Source organism: Salvelinus fontinalis, chromosome 38 (genome assembly GCF_029448725.1).
Source record: "Salvelinus fontinalis isolate EN_2023a chromosome 38, ASM2944872v1, whole genome shotgun sequence".
Taxonomy (NCBI): Eukaryota; Metazoa; Chordata; class Actinopteri; order Salmoniformes; family Salmonidae; genus Salvelinus; species Salvelinus fontinalis.
Genome location: NC_074702.1, coordinates 12,321,654 through 12,343,749, shown reverse-complemented (window position 1 = coordinate 12,343,749; position 22,096 = coordinate 12,321,654). Strand labels below are relative to the sequence as shown.

Here is a 22,096-nt window from a genome sequence, read left to right as displayed (position 1 = left end):
GAAAGTGCAACGGCTCGTCTTGGAGTTGATGTTCGAGAAACCGAGAACCAGGAGCCGGACACTTAACTGTGACCACGACTATGCGAAACCTCCTCTTGGTAAGTGGTGAATGTCTATTATTACCTAGATCAACTCGCTGTCCAGGTAAAGTGGACAGGAACATTCTAAATAGATGATATACCTACTACACGAACAGCCATGAACAAACCATGGAAATTGCCATAGTTGTAGCCGGGAAAATTACAATGATTGAATGAACGCTAGTCTTTCCAGGCCAACGACGCATATTTAAAAAAAAACACTTTCACTCGTCTTTCATTTTACAATACACGTAGTTATTTCGTTAACACTTACGTTATGCGATTAATTAGGTTTTCATGAAGGATTAGCTACTTGCTTTCCATATAGAATCCACAAAACGGGAACAAAAGCAAACGGTAACGCTGAAGTACATCTCTCAAATCTTTCGTTCGGGAAACGAAGCCAGCTGACTAGGCTACATTAGTTCCGGGCAGTTCACTGTGGTTTTGCTGCACGACAGGGGCGTATTCATTATGCCGATTACGAGAGTTTCTTTTGGACAAATTCAAGTAGGTATGTGCTAGGTCCCTCCCCGTTTCGTTCCGTTTGCTGTTTTCTTCCGTTTGGTTCTTAAACGTTAAACTGTTTCCGTTGCAAGACGTAATGAATACAACCCATAATTCCATGTTTTGTAAACTGATTGGAGTTCCAACGTTTGAAAATGCAGTGTAAAATGTGGTTAGTAAATTGTAGCACCGTTCCTGTAGTTCAGGCATACTTTTAGCTAATCATACTCTTTTATTTATATATATAACAGGGTGTCACATGTTGATGACAATAATTTCAGATGGATTTTGAAATGTCCTCTAAGTGAACCTAGAATAAATCATGTGATTAGGCTTCAATGCACAGTGCAATGCTCAAAGCAATACATGCATGTGTGATGAGCCAGTGCCCTGAAAATATTTTATTTTGTTGTAGATGGTAATTAGATGGAAACCCATTTAACTTGTATTTTTATTCGGTACATGGGGATTTAACAATAAATAAAAATGTTATGGGGATTTAACAATAAATATAATTATGTGCACTGCGTCATCACGCACAGTATTTTATCTGCAGCAAATCAATTTGTTTGAAACATCTCTGGTGGGAAAATGCGCATATTGTTTTTATGCCGATATTGGAATATTCGCATGAAAATCTGTCACCAATTGGATGGAAACTAGTGATACAAAACTGAATAAATAATAATCAAATAGAACCACGTGTTTTTTTGTAGGCCTATATGGTATGATACCATATACTAATGCGGAAAGGTTTCAATACTTTATTATTGCCGTTAGATTGTGCCATTAAGCTGTGGAGAAGATAAAAGTGTCCTACATATACCCTAAAAATAGTAATTTAGCTACTTAACAACAATATAGTCCTATTTTTACAAATTTAAATTCCCTACTTAGCTAATAAAATAGGCCTAATAATTAATTACATCATAGAAATGGCATCAACTTGGCATCACATTTAAATCATAAATTAAATTAGGCCCTTATGGACAGAGGTTACATTACGGTGAACAAAGGTACAGTGTGTCATTTCTACAGCAGTACGTGTAGCCTAATTATGAATTTTTATTTGTTTGTTTTTTGCAAATGTGTGGAAATCGTTAGGTATAATATGAACACTGGGAGTTGTAGTATAGCGTTTACAAAGATGGCCACTGGTGCATACTGGGAGCTGTAGGCTTCACACTGACTCCACCCATTCCTGTTAAAACAGGAAATAGGGAATAAAATGATGGAAGCCAAAGCAGGGATTTTTAACGTTTAAAAGGGACATAAAAGGTAATGTTTTTACAAATGTTGCTATAGTTATGTACAATTCGTAGTAGGTGTTAGCTAGGGAATTTAAGTCCAAAAATAAACGAATCAATGCCAATTTCGCACGTGCACCAAACCAACGGCATTATCGAATGGGGGAACGCGCTCTCTCGATCGATAACAACAGCATTGAGCGCGTCATTACATTGGAGAGAAATTGTTACGTGATCCTCACATTTGAGAGTTAACTTGTACGTTAGTGAGCGATCTACCTACACACCTGTGTAGTCTGAAGTACATCATTGGAATAACTTGTCTCATATCTAGTTAAGGGTGTATTCATGACGCTATTCTGTTACAAATCGTTTCGGAAACGGAAGCAAACAAAACGGGGCGGGACCTACCAGAATTTGTCCAATTTGCAACTGTTTGGACTAATGATTACACCCTAGATTGTCTGAGTAAAAACATATTTTTGATTAACTTTTTAAGTGGCTATCTGTGTAGCCTAGCTAACGCTAGTACCAGCAGAGAGGGGATCTAACCTTTATTTAACTAGGCAAGTCAGTTAAGAACAAATTCTTATTTACAATGATGGCCAAACCCGGACGCTGCTGGGCCAATTATGCGCCGCTCTATGGGACTCCCAATCACGGCCGGATGTGATACAGCCTGGTTTCGAACCAGGGACTGTAGTGACGCCCCTTGCACTGAGATGCAGTGCCTTAGACCATTGCGTCACTCGGGCGCTTAGCTGCACAATATCATGGAAGTTAGCAACCCTCTTGGCCAATATTAGCAACATTTAGCAGAAAGTGACATTAGAACTAATATTTTGCCTTTGGGAGTTTTAACTATCAGTCTACACAGTAATGCCAAAGAAACTGGCAACTAACCCTTCTTTTATCTGTGGTAATACTGTAGCAAGTTATTCTGACTTTCTCCATGTCACTTTATCGTGTGTGTGTGTGTGTCTGTCAGTCACTGTCTGTGTCTGTGTGTGGATTTCTTTTTGCTTACTTTGTGTCCCTCAAAATGTAGGGAGCCAGTATACGGTTGCTATGGAGATGGTTCCGGAAGACATAGTGATTCAGGAGACCGTGGGGGCAGAGGTGGAGCTACTGGAGGATGTGAACAAAGGCCACAAGCGGAGTCCACCGGTGAGTTGTTGATACAGGCCAGAGACATTAGTTATCAATGATATCCTATCAGTGTTCACAGTGGTATGTCATCCATCCCAAACGATGTACAGTGGGAGAGTGCATTTAATTTTGATGGCTGTCAATTTTGATAATTTGTTTGAGGAATTTTTCATTATTTACATTTTTAACCCAAATTCCCTTTCAATCGATTCAGTCTGGCATGGAAATGGTATTGTCTCTGTATCCCTTTTGAATGTATCCCTATCTATACTTCTCTCTTTCCTCTCTCAATGCCCTCTCCATTGGCTGCCTTGTTATTTTCTCTCTTTTCTCATCTGCAGGACAGGGAACCCTCTGAAAATCTCAGCTTTATTTCTACACCTGTACACTTGGTACTTTTTATATGTTTTCCTTATGTAGGCTATTAAAGGAGAAGTTCACTCTTTTGAACCAAATCTGTATTTGGCATGTTATAGAAGTACCCAGACACTTTTTTTGCGACTTCATTTGTTTTTGAGAAGCGTAACCCACAAGCGATATACTTCCTCATGCTTGTTCAGCAGTTGCAGGGGCATTATAAAACATGAACAAAGGCTCCAAAAACACCTAAGTACGTATTTTTTTGAAAAACAGCAACTCTCTCAGTATAGTGATGCAGGTCTTTAGATGCTGTACACATGAAATTGTGTGATTCTGAACTTTATCCGCAATGTTATATTCCATTTTGTGTGACTCGAGCGATAATTCTCCGTGTAACCCATGATACTTTTCCGTGTCCGTATGCGCAGGCTACACGGAGAAGTGGCACAGATGGATAGGGGAAACTGCTCGAGTCGCACAAAATGGAGTATAAAGGTGTGATTCAAGTTAGGAATGACAGAATGTCATGTATTGCTGGTGGGGTAAGTTTCTCAAAAACAAGTGAAATCACAAAGTGTCTGCATACGTCTATAAAATGCCGTTTACATAGAAAATACAGAACTTATCCTTTAATGAACTGATTAAGAAAAACTACTCTGGCGGTTAGGCTTTGAGTGTGCTGTATCTTTCTGTAGACTGTTTCCAAGGCTCTATTTATTGACGTTCACCAGTGCCTGCCTTATATGCAACAATTGGCAAACAATAATATATTTGTGGTCAGTCAATAGTCATCACTTTGTAAACTATTGATTGATTCATTTACTCACTTTGTCTCTAATAAGTAATTTTGCTGTGAATTGCAGGAGATCCCCAGGGTTTCTGTGCCACGCCCGTTCTCGATGCCAGAGGACTCGAGTGACGATGACTGTGACCTGTCAGGGGACAGCATCTCTGCTTACGGCATGGAGCTGGGGGGAAAGTGCTGGGAATGTGGCATGCAATTCAAGTCTGGCCAGGAGTTGATTGAACACTTTGAGAGCCATAGGTCCAAGGTCTCAACGTCCTGCAACATCTGTCGGGTGACTTTCAGTCGCACAATATCACTGGCCATGCACCTAGTCAACGCACACCCAAACTCAGTCCTCCATTGCAGCAACTGCCAGCTGCATTTCAGCAACTTGTGGGATCTCAACAAGCACATAGGAATACACTTGTTCACCGAGTTGTTAAATACACCCCTTGGGGACATCTCAAATAATGTCTTGAATAGCAGTGAAGAAACTTTAAAGGGACAGTATACTCTACCTTCAGCCTTGGCCCTCAAACATGAGGACAACTCAAATGATTGCTTGAATGGAAGTGAAGAGACTTTAAAGGGACAGCATACTGTTCCTTTGGTGGTGGCTCTTGACCATGAGGACACCTTAAATGATGGCTTGAATGGAAGTGAGGAGACTTTAAATGCACAGTGTACTCCACCTTCAGCGGTGACCCTAGACCATACATACAGCATGGAACGCAATGGGAGAGTGACAAAGACAAGACATAGGCTGGAGGAATCAGAGGAGGAGGAGGAAGATGTCAAACCAGACCCCTCCACTCTGACTCCCACACTGAGGATCTGTGTCAAACTGGAGAGAGGGGTTGAGGTTGATGGCGCCCCCCTCCAGTGGGATGAGGGTATCAGCGATGGAGAGGGGGGTGAATATAGCGAACACACTGAGAGCGCTGGAGGAACAGACAACGAAAGGTTAACAGAGAGCAGCGGGGAAACGGATATCGATGAGGAGGACATCAGGCTGAGTGAAGAAGAGGAGGAAATTAAAAGCAAACAGGAGGAGGATAGGAAGAATGACATCCACAGCGAAAAAGAGGACGAAGATGCTGAGATGCTTATTGACGAAGATGTTGAGCCCTCCTCGTCTGAGCAGGAGTCAGAATTTAACCCAGAAGAGTTATCAGATTCTGACACGGGGTCCAGCAGCACTGGGGAATCCAGTGGGTCTTCTTACACTCCTGTACGCACACGGAACGCCAAGACCCGGCCATTCCGGACTAAGCAGCCCCAGACCAAGTTGTCCCAAGTCATGCCTTATTATTGCATCTATTGTGCCAAAGGACCGTATCATAATATGGAATTTCATGTGAAGACCTGCAATATGAGGAAGGACTTTCAATGCTCTTTATGCCAAGCAGTCTTCCCTACTGAGATGGCCATGTTGGACCATCAGGTTCGGGCTCACTCTGAAGCCATATCGGGCCAAATGTACGCCTGTGAGTTCTGCCGTCAGGTCTTCCCCGATCTGGCCATCTACAAAAACCACAACTGTCCCAAAAAAGACACATCCCCCCCATATGTTCCTGATCCCACTACGTGTATCCATTGTGGAACAGGGCCATTCACTAATATGGATGTTCATTTGAGAAGCTGCAGTTGGAAAGGTCTTACATGCACTGAGTGCAGAGTACTCTTCCATAATAGGAAGGCCCTGCAGAACCATAATGTTTCAGTTCACGGACAGCTTTCCACTATGTGTGCTGTTTGCGGCAGAGGGCCATTCACTGATATGGACTTCCATTTGAGGAGCTGCTCTAGGGATTGGTCCTTCCAATGCTCTGAGTGCAAAGTCCAATTTCCTTCTGAGAAATCTCTGGTGGACCATAATCTTAAATATCACAGCGCCACATCAAAGACCTCTGACCAAGGTGTCTGTGTTTATTGCGGCAGTGGACCATTCACTAGTCTGGACATCCACATGAGGACCTGCTCTAAGCAGAAGGGCTTAAAATGCTCTGTGTGCAAAGTTTTTTTTCCTACTGAATCGGTCCTGGCTGATCATATGGTTTGCTATCACAGCACCCCATACCATGTCCATAGAACCCCATACCAAGTCCAGAGCATCCCATACCAAGTCCAGAGCACGGACTCCGAGACCCCTGAAGGTACCTGTCCCCATTGTGGCAGAGGTCCATTCACTAGTCTGGATATCCACTTGAGGACCTGCTCTGGGAAGAAGGGCTTCAAATGCTTTGTTTGCAACGTTTTCTTTCCTACAGAGACAGCCCTGGCCGACCATAAGGTTCTCGTTCACAGTATCCCATCAGAGACCCCTGACAAAGGTACCTGTGACCATTGTGGCAAGGGGCCATTCACTAATCTGGACAACCACATGAAGACCTGCTCTGAGAGGAAGTGCATCCAATGTTCTGTGTGCAAGTTTTTCTTTTCTAGTGATGTCCTGGCCAACCATATGATTTCCTATCACAGTACCAAGTCCCGAGTTCAGAGCCCAGTCACAGAGACGCCTGACAAAGGGGCCTGTGTCCGTTGCGGAAGAGGGCCCTTCACTAGTCTGGAACATCACATGAAGTACTGCAATAAACAGAAGGGCATCCAATGCGTTATGTGTAAAGCTTACTTTCTTACTGAGGGCAGTCTGGTGGACCATATTGTTTTGGCTCACGCTGACAAGCTGGTCACCCAAGCTGGTGGGTCCTCCGCTACGACTTTCTCCTTCGTACCCATGGCTATCTCTACCACCTCAGGCCAGCAGAGCCCCAGTAGCTCCACCCTGATGTGTTACAGTAGTGGCATCAAGGAGCTGAAACAACTGGCCCCAGTCCCCGTGGCTGATCAGGGCCCCAGTGCAGTTGGCCAGCTAACACCTGCTGGACAGTCTACTGTGTCTCTGCCTAGAGTAATGCTGTCTACCACCTCCTCTTCCCAGCCAGCTGTTCCTGTGGTGGCCACCTTGCTCTTTGACAACACTGGTGGTGGTCCAGGGAAAATGGCCAGGCTGGTCCCAGTGGCCTCACAGACCAACCCTCCCAAACCGCAGGTCACGGCACCCACGCAGACTAACACAACAAAGACCCTTGGGCAGTTCTCTAACCTTCTTCAACAGACTGTCCATCAGGCAAAATCTGTCCAACAGCAGACACCCAGGCCCACTGCCCTAGCCATGGAGCCTATCAGATCCCCCACCACCCCATCCCCTAGACCTGTCTCAGCCTCGGCCCTGGGGAAAATCACCATGATCCACCTCTCACCTGTCCCTACCCCCCCCCTAGCTCAGTCTTCACCCCTTACCCTTGCCTTTGCCCCAGCCCCTCTTAGCATCATGTGTATGTTTGTGAATAGAAGTAAGGAGCTGGCCCTGGAGAAACGCATGAAGATGAGCTGGCGCTCCAAGGGCACCTACACCTGCCGCCAGTGCGGCGCCGTCTCGCAGCAGCCCTCGCTCAGTGTGAAGCACCGCTACCTCCACCGGGGCTCCCGGCGGTACCGCTGCCACTGTGGTAGGTCGTTCCTGCGGCGGCTGCACCTCCTGCGCCACTACCTCCAGCACGCCCAGGCCACCCGCTACATATGCACTGCCTGCGGGGAGACCTTCGACGGCGCAAAGTGCCTCGCACAGCACATGGTTGGAGTTTCCAACACGACTAGATGTCCAGGTGACAGCATAACTTTGAAGCTGAGGAAAGAGTGCCGGATACCCTTCTCCTGTCACTGTGGGCAGATGTTTTGTAGGCCTGCTGCTTTTCTCTGGCACAAACTGAAAAACACCCAAAGGACTTAACACTGAAATGGGCCCACAGCAGGGCCCAGTCTAGGCCCTATTCAAAGCAGTGGTTTTTCCATGGCTCACACAGGCAGGCAAGCCTATCATTTACTATGCTTAGGGGTAGAGGAGGACAATGCAGTTTGTGGACTTGTTTGACTTTTTTCACTGTGAATGAAAGATGATTCCTTAAGAAATAATCTATGTATGTATGTATGTATTCGTTTAAAATGTGTTTTCACTTTCACTAAAACATTCTGATTTCACCAAAAGAGCAAAAATACAATCATATTAAAATTATATATTTTACTTGAGTTGTCTTTGTAAGAGGTCATAGGGTACATTAGGAAGACTAAAGCATTATCATTAATTCAGTTCCATGAGATGGCTATATTATTGTTAATATTATAAGTAGGTTATGATTTAGCTGGTAGAACAATACTCATTCAAATACTTCCACTCACCAATGGCTTTAAATTGTCAGGAAGACCAGAAAATGTATTTACAATGCATGGTTTTATCATGTGCAAAAGAAAAGCTGTAAACGCTTTCAGTTATCGTTTTTGCAGAATTTATCCTTTTGTAAGCCGATTTCACAATATTACCTGTACATGTGATCCTCATGTTAAAAAAACAAAATATATATATTTTTTAATTAAATATCTTAACTCCAGTTAATGAAAATACAGAAGTCCAGTTTAAATACAGCCATGGGAATAGTTGTCCTCACAAGGTGCTTGATTTAGTAATGCCCCAGATTACCAGCCTTACCATTGGGGCTGGAGAACAGGTACAATTTGTGGATTCACAAAGTGAATGACATAAATTATGCATATAAGACAATGCAGTGCCCCTGACCCATATTTCCCCATTCACACTTGAGTGCAACAGGTATTGAGAGCTGTGTTCTAAAAATGCACACTCATTTAAAGACTGGCCACTTTTAATCCTACCTGTGTACTAAGTATAATTTGGCCGTTACTAGTCCAAAAACAATCCATGTCACACAAGTATTGTTTGGTAAAAGATTTCAAAAGTTTTTAGACTGATGTATTACCCATAGGCTGACACAGAGACCCAAGAATATGACATCGTTTGACATTCATTCATGTCTATGACTGGTGTGTGATTGTCATGCATGTACATATCCTCTGGGGGGAGCTGTCACATCAGAATTAGAATAACAGTGAGAAATGTCTCCATGTACTTTATGCAGGTTGACGTTTATTGTCGTGAGTCTTGCCCTGGAAGCAGAACTGAGCGGTTTCCACTAGATGGGCCACTTACAAAGTCAAAATTGGCTATATTGTCAAAATTATTGAAAACACAAATTTGGTTTGGCATTATGTTTAGCAGTGTGGTTAGGTTTCAAATCAGATTTTATGACTGTGGCTGTGCCAGATAGTGACCACTCTACAGAGCTGCCTCCAGTACATGAGTCATCCCAATAAATATCAGCCTGCATACTTTATTAGGCTATGCTACTTGTATCTTGATCGTTATGAGAACAGCTTAACTATATAAATTGACTGCTTCCCCATACAATCATCCTTAAAACAACAATATGTCGGGCCTTAACAGTCTAGATTAGTTCTTTATGCGAAAGAGTCTGTTAAATTCAGAGTCTACTTTGGTAACTCCACAGTACCGTAGGGAGTGTTTGAGTGGGCGAGCGGGCAGCCCTTGAGACATGGCAACTGACTAGCAGTTTATCCCTCTGACTGAGGCCGTGTGAAGAGAAATTGTGTTTTATTTCCTAATCTAACAAAATGGAGAGGATTAGAACAGTAAGAGAACAGAGATGTGTATTTTAAAAGTGACCAGCAGCTCTCTCTAGTAATAAGGCAGTTGTCCCATACACTGGTGCCTCTGAGAATGTCACCTCTTTATACTTCCTGTTAGGAAAACCGTGTGGAATTACCGTTGTGTTTTACTTGTGAAAAAGGTATGATTGAAAGATGCTTTGAGGGAGGCTGTCAATACTGAGTGGCATTCAAAGTTCCCCTCACATTTAAAAACGCTGTTTAAACCTCTCATTCCATAGGAACCAGGCATTATGTTTAGGGGCCTCCAATGTAACGTGTAACACTAATAGCAGGAGTTAGGGGACATACTTTACAGAGCCATCAGTGGGTGAACCCATAGAGCCCCTCCCTCTGAGATGACACAAGCTACAGAACCAGAGGCCATGTTACTGGAGTTCTTAATTGAGATTGTTAACGCAAAACCTTCTACATTAAACACATCTGATAAAAATACACCAGTCATCTATTTCAGAAAATGAAGTCCTTTTTCTTTTTTGTCTTTACAAGTACGAGTCGTTGTGCGTAGGGTCCATTCAGCCGCTGGGTCAGAACATGATGACCAGCCTTGGTCCTGGCAGTAGTCCAAGTGGTGCAGCAGGCCAAATGTTAAATGCAGCTTTGGGGGGAAGAGGATTCCCATCCCGGTCTGATGGAAATTACAGAAGGCTGGTAGCATCCATATTTAGTCTTTGGGAAAGGCCTGCAGCGAGTGTGGTTCATCCAACCACCACCACCACACAGCCACGAGTCACCTGTAGAGAGAGAATAGTTAGAATCTACAGTGCAGGTTATTCTCAGTTTATTCTCAGCTGTTTAAAGCTGGTGGACCAAAACCGGAAGTAACAGTAACAATATTTTTGTTATTGAAAATATATATCACAGTGATTTAGTGCCATGATTCCTTACACTATTAAGTGCTTGTTTTCTCACATAAACGGAAAATGCAACCAGGAAATGACCGAGCAATTCCCACTAGATAACACAGCCACAAAGTCAGAACAGCTTTGACAACAGATGCTGCTCTGGCTGGAAAAATCAATAGGTGAATATCACAACACTGGCAGATAAATAATACTGTGAAACTCTATCATTCCACAATTAGCGCCAGATACTGTATATGATGGACATTTTCTGAAATTACATAAAAAATCCCTATTTGTAGCACCTTTAAGGTCTACTGTAAAAACTGCTTAGGTTGTGGTTGTGAAATGGTCTAATCTCAGGGTTGTGTTTGGGTTGTGGTTGTCTTACCTATACCTGATATACAGTAACGGTTGTGGTTGTGTTAGCTGTACCTGATATGAGTTTGTATTTGTATTTATTAAGGATCCCCATTAGCTGCTGCCAAGGCAGTAGCTACACTTCTTGGGGTCCAAACAAATTAAAACAGTACATCATACAACACATTATTACACCACTACTCTACCACTACATTCAGTATGTACAATACAAAATGGATAATACCACAATACAACAACATTACAATGTGTGTGCGTATGTGTGCGTCTCTTTACAGTCCACGTTGTTGCATAAGGTGTAGTTTTATCTGTTTTTCAAATCAGATTTTTACTGCTTGCATGAGTTAATTGATGTGCAATAGAGTTCCATGTAGTCATGGCTCTGTGTAGTACTGTGTGTTTATCGGTGTCTGCTCTGGACTTGGAGACTGAAGAGACCCCTGGTGGTATGTCTTGTGGGGTATGCATGGGTGTCTGAGCTGTGTGCTAGTCATTTGAACAGACAGCTTGGTGCTTTCATAATTTCATCATCATACCTCTCACAAAGACAAGTAGTACTAGTGATGCAGTCAATGTCTCCTCTACTTTGAGCCAGGAGAGATTGACATGCATGTTATTGATGTCAGCTCTCTGTGTACATTTAAGGACCAGCCGTGCTGCTCTGTTCTGGGGCAACTGTAATTTGCCGATGTCCCTCTTTGTGGCACTTTACCATATGACTGGGCAGTAGTCCAGCTACAACAAAACTAGGGCCTGTAGGACTTGTTTTGTTGATAGCGATGTCAAGAAAGCAGAGCAGCGCTTTATTATGCACAGACCTCTCCACATTTTTGCTACCGTTGCATCAATATGTTTTGACTGACAGTTTCTAATCCAGGATTACACAAAGCAGTTTAGTCTCAATTTGCTCAATTTCCACATTATTCATTACAATATTAAGTTGAGGTTTAGGGTTTAGTGAATGGTTAGTCAAAGTTTTAGAAATATTTAGGACTAGCTAATTACTTGTCATCCATTCTAAAACTGACAGAAGGTCTTTGTTGTGTTGCAGTGATTTCACTTGCTGTGGTAGCTGACGTATGATGTTGAGTCATCAGCATAAATAGACACACAGGCTTTGCTCAGTGCCAGTGGCATGTCATTAGTAAAGATTGAAAAATGTAAGGGGCCTAGTCAGCTGCCACCATTTTTTCCAAAAGTTTACTAAGGGTTGGTAGCAGGTTGATTGGTTGCCTGTTTGAACCAGTAAAGGGGGATTTACTATTCTTGGGTAGCGGAATCACTTTTGCTTCTCTCCAGGCCTGAGGGCACACACTTTCCTGTAGGCTTTGATTGAAGAGATTAAATAAGAGTGGCAATATAGTCCACCATCATCCTTAGTAATTTTCGATCCAAGTTGCAAGACCCAGGTGGTTTGTCATTGTTGATAGACAACAATAATCTTTTCACCTCTTCCACACTCACTTAACAGAATTTAAAATTACAATGTTTGTCCTTCATAATTTAGTCAGTTATTCATGGATGTGTAGGGGCAGAGTTTGTTGTTGGCTACATGCCTACATTTTCTAATCTTGCCAATGAAAAAATAATTTAAATAGTTGCCAATATCAGTGGGTTTTGTGATGAATGAGCCATCTGATTCAATGAAGGATGGAGCTGAGTTTAGCTTTTTGCCCAAAATTTCATTAAGGAGCTCCAAAGCTTTTTACTGTCATCCTTTATCTTTGTTTCATAGTAAAAAATGTTCTTATTTTTTGTTTAGTTAAGTAAAATGTTTTATTTTATTTAACCTTTATTTAATTATGCAAGTCAGTTAAGAACAGAATCTTATTTACAATGTCGGCCTACCAAAAGTCAAAAGGCCTCATGTGGGGACGGAGGCTGGGATTAAAAATATAGGACAAAACACACATCACGACAAGAGAGACACTACATAAAGAGAGACCGAAGACAACACAGCATGATAGCACATGACATGACAGCATGGTAGCAACAACACTCAATTTACAGTAAGTTTGCCAATCGGCTGTGCAGCTAGACTTATTTGCCATTCCTTTTGCCTCATCCCTCAACCAGGGATTTAACAGTTTTTACATTCATTTTCCTAATGGGTGCATGCTTATTAGTAACTGGAATAAGCAATTTCATGAAGTGCAACGTCCGGTTGCTCCTCATTACAGACCACAGACCAGCAAATATTATTTACATCTTCAACATAGGAATCATTACAAAACCTCGGTAGGATCTCTTATACACTATATTAGGCCCAGCCTTTGGTTTTCCTAGATATAACTTCTATATTTTGATTACTATATCTGATGGATGTGTAGATTTATGCAGCATTAGTAAAGATGTGATCAATACATTTGGATGATTTCATTCCTGTGCTGTTTGTAAATACAGTGGTAGGTTGATTGATAACCTGAACCAGGTTGCAGGCACTTGTTATAGTTTGAGGCTTTGTCTTGAGTGGACAGCTTGATGAATGCCCGTAAATGTTTAGGTTACCCAGAAAATATACCTCTCTGTTGATATCACATACATGATCAAGCATTTCACACATATTGTCCAGATAGTGACTGTTAGCACTTGGTTGGATTGTGGTTGGGTTAACTGTACCTGATATACAGTATGTGATGTGGTTGTGTTATCTGTACCTGATCTCAGGGTCGGGGTTGTGTTAGCTATACCTGATCTCAGGGTTGGGGTTGTGTTAGCTATACCTGATCTCAGGGTCGGGGTTGTGTTAGCTATACCTGATTTCAGGGTCGGGGTTGTGTTAGCTATACCTGATTTCAGGGTCGGGGTTGTGTTAGCTCTACCTGATCTCAGGGTCGGGGTTGTGTTAGCTCTACCTGATCTCAGGGTCGGGGTTGTGTTAGCTCTACCTGATCTCGGGGTCGGGGTTGTGTTAGCTGTACCTGATTTCAGGGTCGGGGTTGTGTTAGCTCTACCTGATCTCAGGGTCGGGGTTGTGTTAGCTCTACCTGATTTCAGGGTTGCGATTGTGTTAGCTCTACCTGATCTCAGGGTCGAGGTTGTGTTAGCTTTACCTGATCTCAGGGTCGGGGTTGTGTTAGCTGTACCTGATCTCAGGGTCGGGGTTGTGTTAGCTCTACCTGATCTCAGGGTCGGGGTTGTGTTAGCTCTACCTGATCTCAGGGTCGGGGTTGTGTTAGCTCTACCTGATCTCAGGGTCGGGGTTGTGTTAGCTCTACCTGATCTCAGGGTCGGGGTTGTGTTAGCTCTACCTGATCTCAGGGTCGGGGTTGTGTTAGCTCTACCTGATCTCAGGGTCGGGGTTGTGTTAGCTCTACCTGATCTCAGGGTCGGGGTTGTGTTAGCTCTACCTGATTTCAGGGTCGGGGTTGTGTTAGCTATACCTGATTTCAGGGTTGCGGTTGTGTTAGCTCTACCTGATTTCAGGGTTGCGGTTGTGTTAGCTATACCTGATTTCAGGGTTGCGGTTGTGTTAGCTGTACGTGATCTCGGGGTCGGGGTTGTGTTAGCTGTACGTGATCTCGGGGTCGGGGTTGTGTTAGCTGTACCTGATCTCGGGGTCGGGGTTGTGTTAGCTGTACCTGATTTCGGGGTTGCGGTTGTGTTAGCTCTACCTGATCTCAGGGTCGAGGTTGTGTTAGCTATACCTGATTTCGGGGTTGCGGTTGTGTTAGCTGTACCTGATCTCGGGGTCGGGGTTGTGTTAGCTATACCTGATCTCGGGGTCGGGGTTGTGTTAGCTATACCTGATCTCGGGGTCGGGGTTGTGTTAGCTCTACCTGATCTCGGGGTCGGGGTTGTGTTAGCTATACCTGATCTCGGGGTCGGGGTTGTGTTAGCTATACCTGATCTCGGGGTCGGGGTTGTGTTAGCTATACCTGATCTCGGGGTCGGGGTTGTGTTAGCTATACCTGATCTCGGGGTCGAGGTTGTGTTAGCTGTACCTGATCTCAGGGTCGGGGTTGTGTTAGCTGTACCTGATCTCAGGGTCGGGGTTGTGTTAGTTCTACCTGATTTCAGGGTCGGGGTTGTGTTAGCTCTACCTGATCTCCGGGTCGGTGTTGTGTTAGCTCTACCTGATTTCAGGGTCGGGTTGTGTTAGTTCTACCTGATTTCAGGGTCGGGGTTGTGTTAGCTATACCTGATCTCAGGGTTGGGGTTGTGTTAGCTATACCTGATCTCGGGGTCGGGGTTGTGTTAGCTATACCTGATCTCAGGTTTGGGGTTGTGTTAGCTGTACCTGATCTCAGGGTCGGGGTTGTGTTAGCTATACCTGATCTCAGGGTCGGGGTTGTGTTAGCTATACCTGATCTCAGGGTCAGGGTTGTGTTAGCTGTACGTGATCTCAGGGTCGGGGTTGTGTTAGCTATACCTGATCTCAGGGTCGGGGTTGTGTTAGCTATATCTGATCTCAGGGTCGGGGTTGTGTTAGCTATATCTGATCTCAGGGTCGGGGTTGTGTTAGCTCTACCTGATCTCCGGGTCGGTGTTGTGTTAGCTTTACCTGATTTCAGGGTTGCGGTTGTGTTAGCTCTACCTGATCTCAGGGTCGGGGTTGTGTTAGCTATACCTGATCTCAGGGTTGCGGTTGTGTTAGCTCTACCTGATCTCAGGGTTGGGGTTGTGTTAGCTATACCTGATCTCAGGGTTGCGGTTGTGTTAGCTCTACCTGATCTCAGGGTCGGGGTTGTGTTAGCTATACCTGATCTCGGGGTCGGGGTTGTGTTAGCTATACCTGATCTCGGGGTCGGGGTTGTGTTAGCTATACCTGATTTCGGGGTTGCGGTTGTGTTAGCTCTACCTGATCTCAGGGTCGAGGTTGTGTTAGCTATACCTGATTTCGGGGTTGCGGTTGTGTTAGCTGTACCTGATCTCGGGGTCGGGGTTGTGTTAGCTATACCTGATCTCGGGGTCGGGGTTGTGTTAGCTATACCTGATCTCGGGGTCGGGGTTGTGTTAGCTCTACCTGATCTCGGGGTCGGGGTTGTGTTAGCTATACCTGATCTCGGGGTCGGGGTTGTGTTAGCTATACCTGATCTCGGGGTCGGGGTTGTGTTAGCTATACCTGATCTCGGGGTCGGGGTTGTGTTAGCTATACCTGATCTCGGGGTCGAGGTTGTGTTAGCTGTACCTGATCTCAGGGTCGGGGTTGTGTTAGCTGTACCTGATCTCAGGGTCGGGGTTGTGTTAGTTCTACCTGATTTCAGGGTCGGGGTTGTGTTAGCTCTACCTGATCTCCGGGTCGGTGTTGTGTTAGCTCTACCTGATTTCAGGGTCGGGTTGTGTTAGTTCTACCTGATTTCAGGGTCGGGGTTGTGTTAGCTATACCTGATCTCAGGGTTGGGGTTGTGTTAGCTATACCTGATCTCGGGGTCGGGGTTGTGTTAGCTATACCTGATCTCAGGTTTGGGGTTGTGTTAGCTGTACCTGATCTCAGGGTCGGGGTTGTGTTAGCTATACCTGATCTCAGGGTCGGGGTTGTGTTAGCTATACCTGATCTCAGGGTCAGGGTTGTGTTAGCTGTACGTGATCTCAGGGTCGGGGTTGTGTTAGCTATACCTGATCTCAGGGTCGGGGTTGTGTTAGCTATATCTGATCTCAGGGTCGGGGTTGTGTTAGCTATATCTGATCTCAGGGTCGGGGTTGTGTTAGCTCTACCTGATCTCCGGGTCGGTGTTGTGTTAGCTTTACCTGATTTCAGGGTTGCGGTTGTGTTAGCTCTACCTGATCTCAGGGTCGGGGTTGTGTTAGCTATACCTGATCTCAGGGTTGCGGTTGTGTTAGCTCTACCTGATCTCAGGGTTGGGGTTGTGTTAGCTATACCTGATCTCAGGGTTGCGGTTGTGTTAGCTCTACCTGATCTCAGGGTCGGGGTTGTGTTAGCTATACCTGATCTCGGGGTCGGGGTTGTGTTAGCTATACCTGATCTCGGGGTCGGGGTTGTGTTAGCTATACCTGATTTCGGGGTTGCGGTTGTGTTAGCTCTACCTGATCTCGGGGTCGGGGTTGTGTTAGCTATACCTGATCTCGGGGTCGGGGTTGTGTTAGCTATACCTGATCTCGGGGTCGGGGTTGTGTTAGCTATACCTGATCTCGGGGTCGGGGTTGTGTTAGCTATACCTGATCTCAGGTTTGGGGTTGTGTTAGCTGTACCTGATCTCAGGGTCGGGGTTGTGTTAGCTATACCTGATCTCAGGGTCAGGGTTGTGTTAGCTGTACGTGATCTCAGGGTCGGGGTTGTGTTAGCTATACCTGATCTCAGGGTCGGGGTTGTGTTAGCTATATCTGATCTCAGGGTCGGGGTTGTGTTAGCTGTACGTGATCTCAGGGTCGGGGTTGTGTTAGCTATACCTGATCTCGGGGTCGGGGTTGTGTTAGCTATACCTGATCTCAGGTTTGGGGTTGTGTTAGCTATACCTGATCTCGGGGTCGGGGTTGTGTTAGCTGTACCTGATCTCGGGGTCGGGGTTGTGTTAGCTGTACCTGATTTCGGGGTTGCGGTTGTGTTAGCTCTACCTGATCTCAGGGTCGAGGTTGTGTTAGCTATACCTGATTTCGGGGTTGCGGTTGTGTTAGCTGTACCTGATCTCGGGGTCGGGGTTGTGTTAGCTATACCTGATCTCGGGGTCGGGGTTGTGTTAGCTATACCTGATCTCGGGGTCGGGGTTGTGTTAGCTCTACCTGATCTCGGGGTCGGGGTTGTGTTAGCTATACCTGATCTCGGGGTCGGGGTTGTGTTAGCTATACCTGATCTCGGGGTCGGGGTTGTGTTAGCTATACCTGATCTCGGGGTCGGGGTTGTGTTAGCTATACCTGATCTCGGGGTCGAGGTTGTGTTAGCTGTACCTGATCTCAGGGTCGGGGTTGTGTTAGCTGTACCTGATCTCAGGGTCGGGGTTGTGTTAGTTCTACCTGATTTCAGGGTCGGGGTTGTGTTAGCTCTACCTGATCTCCGGGTCGGTGTTGTGTTAGCTCTACCTGATTTCAGGGTCGGGTTGTGTTAGTTCTACCTGATTTCAGGGTCGGGGTTGTGTTAGCTATACCTGATCTCAGGGTTGGGGTTGTGTTAGCTATACCTGATCTCGGGGTCGGGGTTGTGTTAGCTATACCTGATCTCAGGTTTGGGGTTGTGTTAGCTGTACCTGATCTCAGGGTCGGGGTTGTGTTAGCTATACCTGATCTCAGGGTCGGGGTTGTGTTAGCTATACCTGATCTCAGGGTCAGGGTTGTGTTAGCTGTACGTGATCTCAGGGTCGGGGTTGTGTTAGCTATACCTGATCTCAGGGTCGGGGTTGTGTTAGCTATATCTGATCTCAGGGTCGGGGTTGTGTTAGCTATATCTGATCTCAGGGTCGGGGTTGTGTTAGCTCTACCTGATCTCCGGGTCGGTGTTGTGTTAGCTTTACCTGATTTCAGGGTTGCGGTTGTGTTAGCTCTACCTGATCTCAGGGTCGGGGTTGTGTTAGCTATACCTGATCTCAGGGTTGCGGTTGTGTTAGCTCTACCTGATCTCAGGGTTGGGGTTGTGTTAGCTATACCTGATCTCAGGGTTGCGGTTGTGTTAGCTCTACCTGATCTCAGGGTCGGGGTTGTGTTAGCTATACCTGATCTCGGGGTCGGGGTTGTGTTAGCTATACCTGATCTCGGGGTCGGGGTTGTGTTAGCTATACCTGATTTCGGGGTTGCGGTTGTGTTAGCTCTACCTGATCTCGGGGTCGGGGTTGTGTTAGCTATACCTGATCTCGGGGTCGGGGTTGTGTTAGCTATACCTGATCTCGGGGTCGGGGTTGTGTTAGCTATACCTGATCTCGGGGTCGGGGTTGTGTTAGCTATACCTGATCTCAGGTTTGGGGTTGTGTTAGCTGTACCTGATCTCAGGGTCGGGGTTGTGTTAGCTATACCTGATCTCAGGGTCAGGGTTGTGTTAGCTGTACGTGATCTCAGGGTCGGGGTTGTGTTAGCTATACCTGATCTCAGGGTCGGGGTTGTGTTAGCTATATCTGATCTCAGGGTCGGGGTTGTGTTAGCTGTACGTGATCTCAGGGTCGGGGTTGTGTTAGCTATACCTGATCTCGGGGTCGGGGTTGTGTTAGCTATACCTGATCTCAGGTTTGGGGTTGTGTTAGCTGTACCTGATCTCAGGGTCGGGGTTGTGTTAGCTATACCTGATCTCAGGGTCGGGGTTGTGTTAGCTATACCTGATCTCAGGGTCGGGGTTGTGTTAGCTGTACGTGATCTCAGGGTCGGGGTTGTGTTAGCTATACCTGATCTCAGGGTCGGGGTTGTGTTAGCTATATCTGATCTCAGGGTCGGGGTTGTGTTAGCTCTACCTGATCTCCGGGTCGGTGTTGTGTTAGCTTTACCTGATTTCAGGGTTGCGGTTGTGTTAGCTCTACCTGATCTCAGGGTCGGGGTTGTGTTAGCTATACCTGATCTCAGGGTTGCGGTTGTGTTAGCTCTACCTGATCTCAGGGTTGGGGTTGTGTTAGCTATACCTGATCTCAGGGTTGCGGTTGTGTTAGCTCTACCTGATCTCAGGGTCGGGGTTGTGTTAGCTATACCTGATCTCGGGGTCGGGGTTGTGTTAGCTATACCTGATCTCGGGGTCGGGGTTGTGTTAGCTATACCTGATTTCGGGGTTGCGGTTGTGTTAGCTCTACCTGATTTCAGGGTTGCGGTTGTGTTAGCTCTACCTGATCTCGGGGTCGGGGTTGTGTTAGCTATACCTGATCTCGGGGTCGGGGTTGTGTTAGCTATACCTGATCTCGGGGTCGGGGTTGTGTTAGCTATACCTGATCTCAGGTTTGGGGTTGTGTTAGCTGTACCTGATCTCAGGGTCGGGGTTGTGTTAGCTATACCTGATCTCAGGGTCAGGGTTGTGTTAGCTGTACGTGATCTCAGGGTCGGGGTTGTGTTAGCTATACCTGATCTCAGGGTCGGGGTTGTGTTAGCTATATCTGATCTCAGGGTCGGGGTTGTGTTAGCTGTACGTGATCTCAGGGTCGGGGTTGTGTTAGCTATACCTGATCTCAGGGTCGGGGTTGTGTTAGCTATACCTGATCTCAGGGTCGGGGTTGTGTTAGCTCTTCCTGATCTCAGGGTCGGGGTTGTGTTAGCTATATCTGATCTCAGGGTTGGGGTTGTATTAGCTATACCTGATGTCGGGGTTGTGTTAGCTATACCTGATCTCGGGGTTGCGGTTGTGTTAGCTCTACCTGATTTCAGGGTCGGGGTTGTGTTAGCTATACCTGATTTCAGGGTCGGGGTTCTGTTAGCTCTACCTGATCTCAGGGTCGGGGTTGTGTTAGCTCTACCTGATTTCAGGGTCGGGGTTGTGTTAGCTCTACCTGATTTCAGGGTTGCGGTTGTGTTAGCTCTACCTGATTTCAGGGTTGCGGTTGTGTTAGCTATACCTGATTTCGGGGTCGGGGTTGTGTTAGCTCTACCTGATTTCAGGGTTGCGGTTGTGTTAGCTCTACCTGATTTCAGGGTTGCGGTTGTGTTAGCTCTACCTGATCTCGGGGTCGGGGTTGTGTTAGCTATACCTGATCTCGGGGTCGGGGTTGTGTTAGCTATACCTGATCTCGGGGTCGGGGTTGTGTTAGCTATACCTGATCTCAGGTTTGGGGTTGTGTTAGCTGTACCTGATCTCAGGGTCGGGGTTGTGTTAGCTATACCTGATCTCAGGGTCAGGGTTGTGTTAGCTGTACGTGATCTCAGGGTCGGGGTTGTGTTAGCTATACCTGATCTCAGGGTCGGGGTTGTGTTAGCTATATCTGATCTCAGGGTCGGGGTTGTGTTAGCTGTACGTGATCTCAGGGTCGGGGTTGTGTTAGCTATACCTGATCTCAGGGTCGGGGTTGTGTTAGCTATACCTGATCTCAGGGTCGGGGTTGTGTTAGCTCTTCCTGATCTCAGGGTCGGGGTTGTGTTAGCTATATCTGATCTCAGGGTTGGGGTTGTATTAGCTATACCTGATGTCGGGGTTGTGTTAGCTATACCTGATCTCGGGGTTGCGGTTGTGTTAGCTCTACCTGATTTCAGGGTCGGGGTTGTGTTAGCTATACCTGATTTCAGGGTCGGGGTTCTGTTAGCTCTACCTGATCTCAGGGTCGGGGTTGTGTTAGCTCTACCTGATTTCAGGGTCGGGGTTGTGTTAGCTCTACCTGATTTCAGGGTTGCGGTTGTGTTAGCTATACCTGATTTCGGGGTCGGGGTTGTGTTAGCTCTACCTGATTTCAGGGTTGCGGTTGTGTTAGCTCTACCTGATCTCAGGGTTGCGGTTGTGTTAGCTTTACCTGATCTCAGGGTCGGGGTTGTGTTAGCTATACCTGATCTCGGGGTCGGGGTTGTGTTAGCTATACCTGATCTCAGGGTCGGGGTTGTGTTAGCTATACCTGATCTCATTGTCGGGGTTGTGTTAGCTATACCTGATCTCGGGGTCGGGGTTGTGTTAGCTGTACCTGATCTCGGGGTCGGGGTTGTGTTAGCTGTACCTGATTTCGGGGTTGCGGTTGTGTTAGCTCTACCTGATCTCAGGGTCGAGGTTGTGTTAGCTATACCTGATTTCGGGGTTGCGGTTGTGTTAGCTGTACCTGATCTCGGGGTCGGGGTTGTGTTAGCTATACCTGATCTCGGGGTCGGGGTTGTGTTAGCTATACCTGATCTCGGGGTCGGGGTTGTGTTAGCTCTACCTGATCTCGGGGTCGGGGTTGTGTTAGCTATACCTGATCTCGGGGTCGGGGTTGTGTTAGCTATACCTGATCTCGGGGTCGGGGTTGTGTTAGCTATACCTGATCTCGGGGTCGGGGTTGTGTTAGCTATACCTGATCTCGGGGTCGAGGTTGTGTTAGCTGTACCTGATCTCAGGGTCGGGGTTGTGTTAGCTGTACCTGATCTCAGGGTCGGGGTTGTGTTAGTTCTACCTGATTTCAGGGTCGGGGTTGTGTTAGCTCTACCTGATCTCCGGGTCGGTGTTGTGTTAGCTCTACCTGATTTCAGGGTCGGGTTGTGTTAGTTCTACCTGATTTCAGGGTCGGGGTTGTGTTAGCTATACCTGATCTCAGGGTTGGGGTTGTGTTAGCTATACCTGATCTCGGGGTCGGGGTTGTGTTAGCTATACCTGATCTCAGGTTTGGGGTTGTGTTA

General features: G+C 46.1%; 2 protein-coding genes across 5 annotated transcripts in view; one reads left to right on the top strand and one right to left on the bottom strand.

The window, feature by feature from the left end:
* Nucleotides 1–15: 15 nt before the first annotated feature.
* LOC129838011 (uncharacterized) lies at nucleotides 16–8,214 on the top strand. 4 transcript variants are annotated; one of them, XM_055904637.1, is made up of 4 exons: nucleotides 16–98; nucleotides 2,883–3,001; nucleotides 3,325–3,375; nucleotides 4,207–8,214. In XM_055904637.1, the coding sequence occupies exons 1-4, from the start codon at nucleotides 29–31 to the stop codon at nucleotides 7,921–7,923; spliced, it is 3,957 nt and encodes a 1,318-aa protein (XP_055760612.1). In that variant the 5' UTR covers nucleotides 16–28; the 3' UTR covers nucleotides 7,924–8,214. The 4 variants fall into 4 exon arrangements, with proteins under 4 accessions (XP_055760612.1, XP_055760613.1, XP_055760615.1 ...); XM_055904640.1 differs by lacking the exon at nucleotides 16–98 and adding an exon at nucleotides 1,761–1,865; XM_055904638.1 differs by lacking the exon at nucleotides 3,325–3,375.
* Nucleotides 8,215–10,256: 2,042 nt separating this feature from the next.
* The window catches only part of LOC129838029 (intermediate conductance calcium-activated potassium channel protein 4-like), a 59,718-nt gene continuing 47,878 nt past the window's right edge, over nucleotides 10,257–22,096 (bottom strand). The window contains exon 9 of the mRNA XM_055904693.1: nucleotides 10,257–10,462. Coding sequence (XP_055760668.1) covers nucleotides 10,459–10,462 — 4 coding nt within the window. The 3' untranslated portion in view covers nucleotides 10,257–10,458. The remainder of the gene's footprint in view (nucleotides 10,463–22,096) is intronic.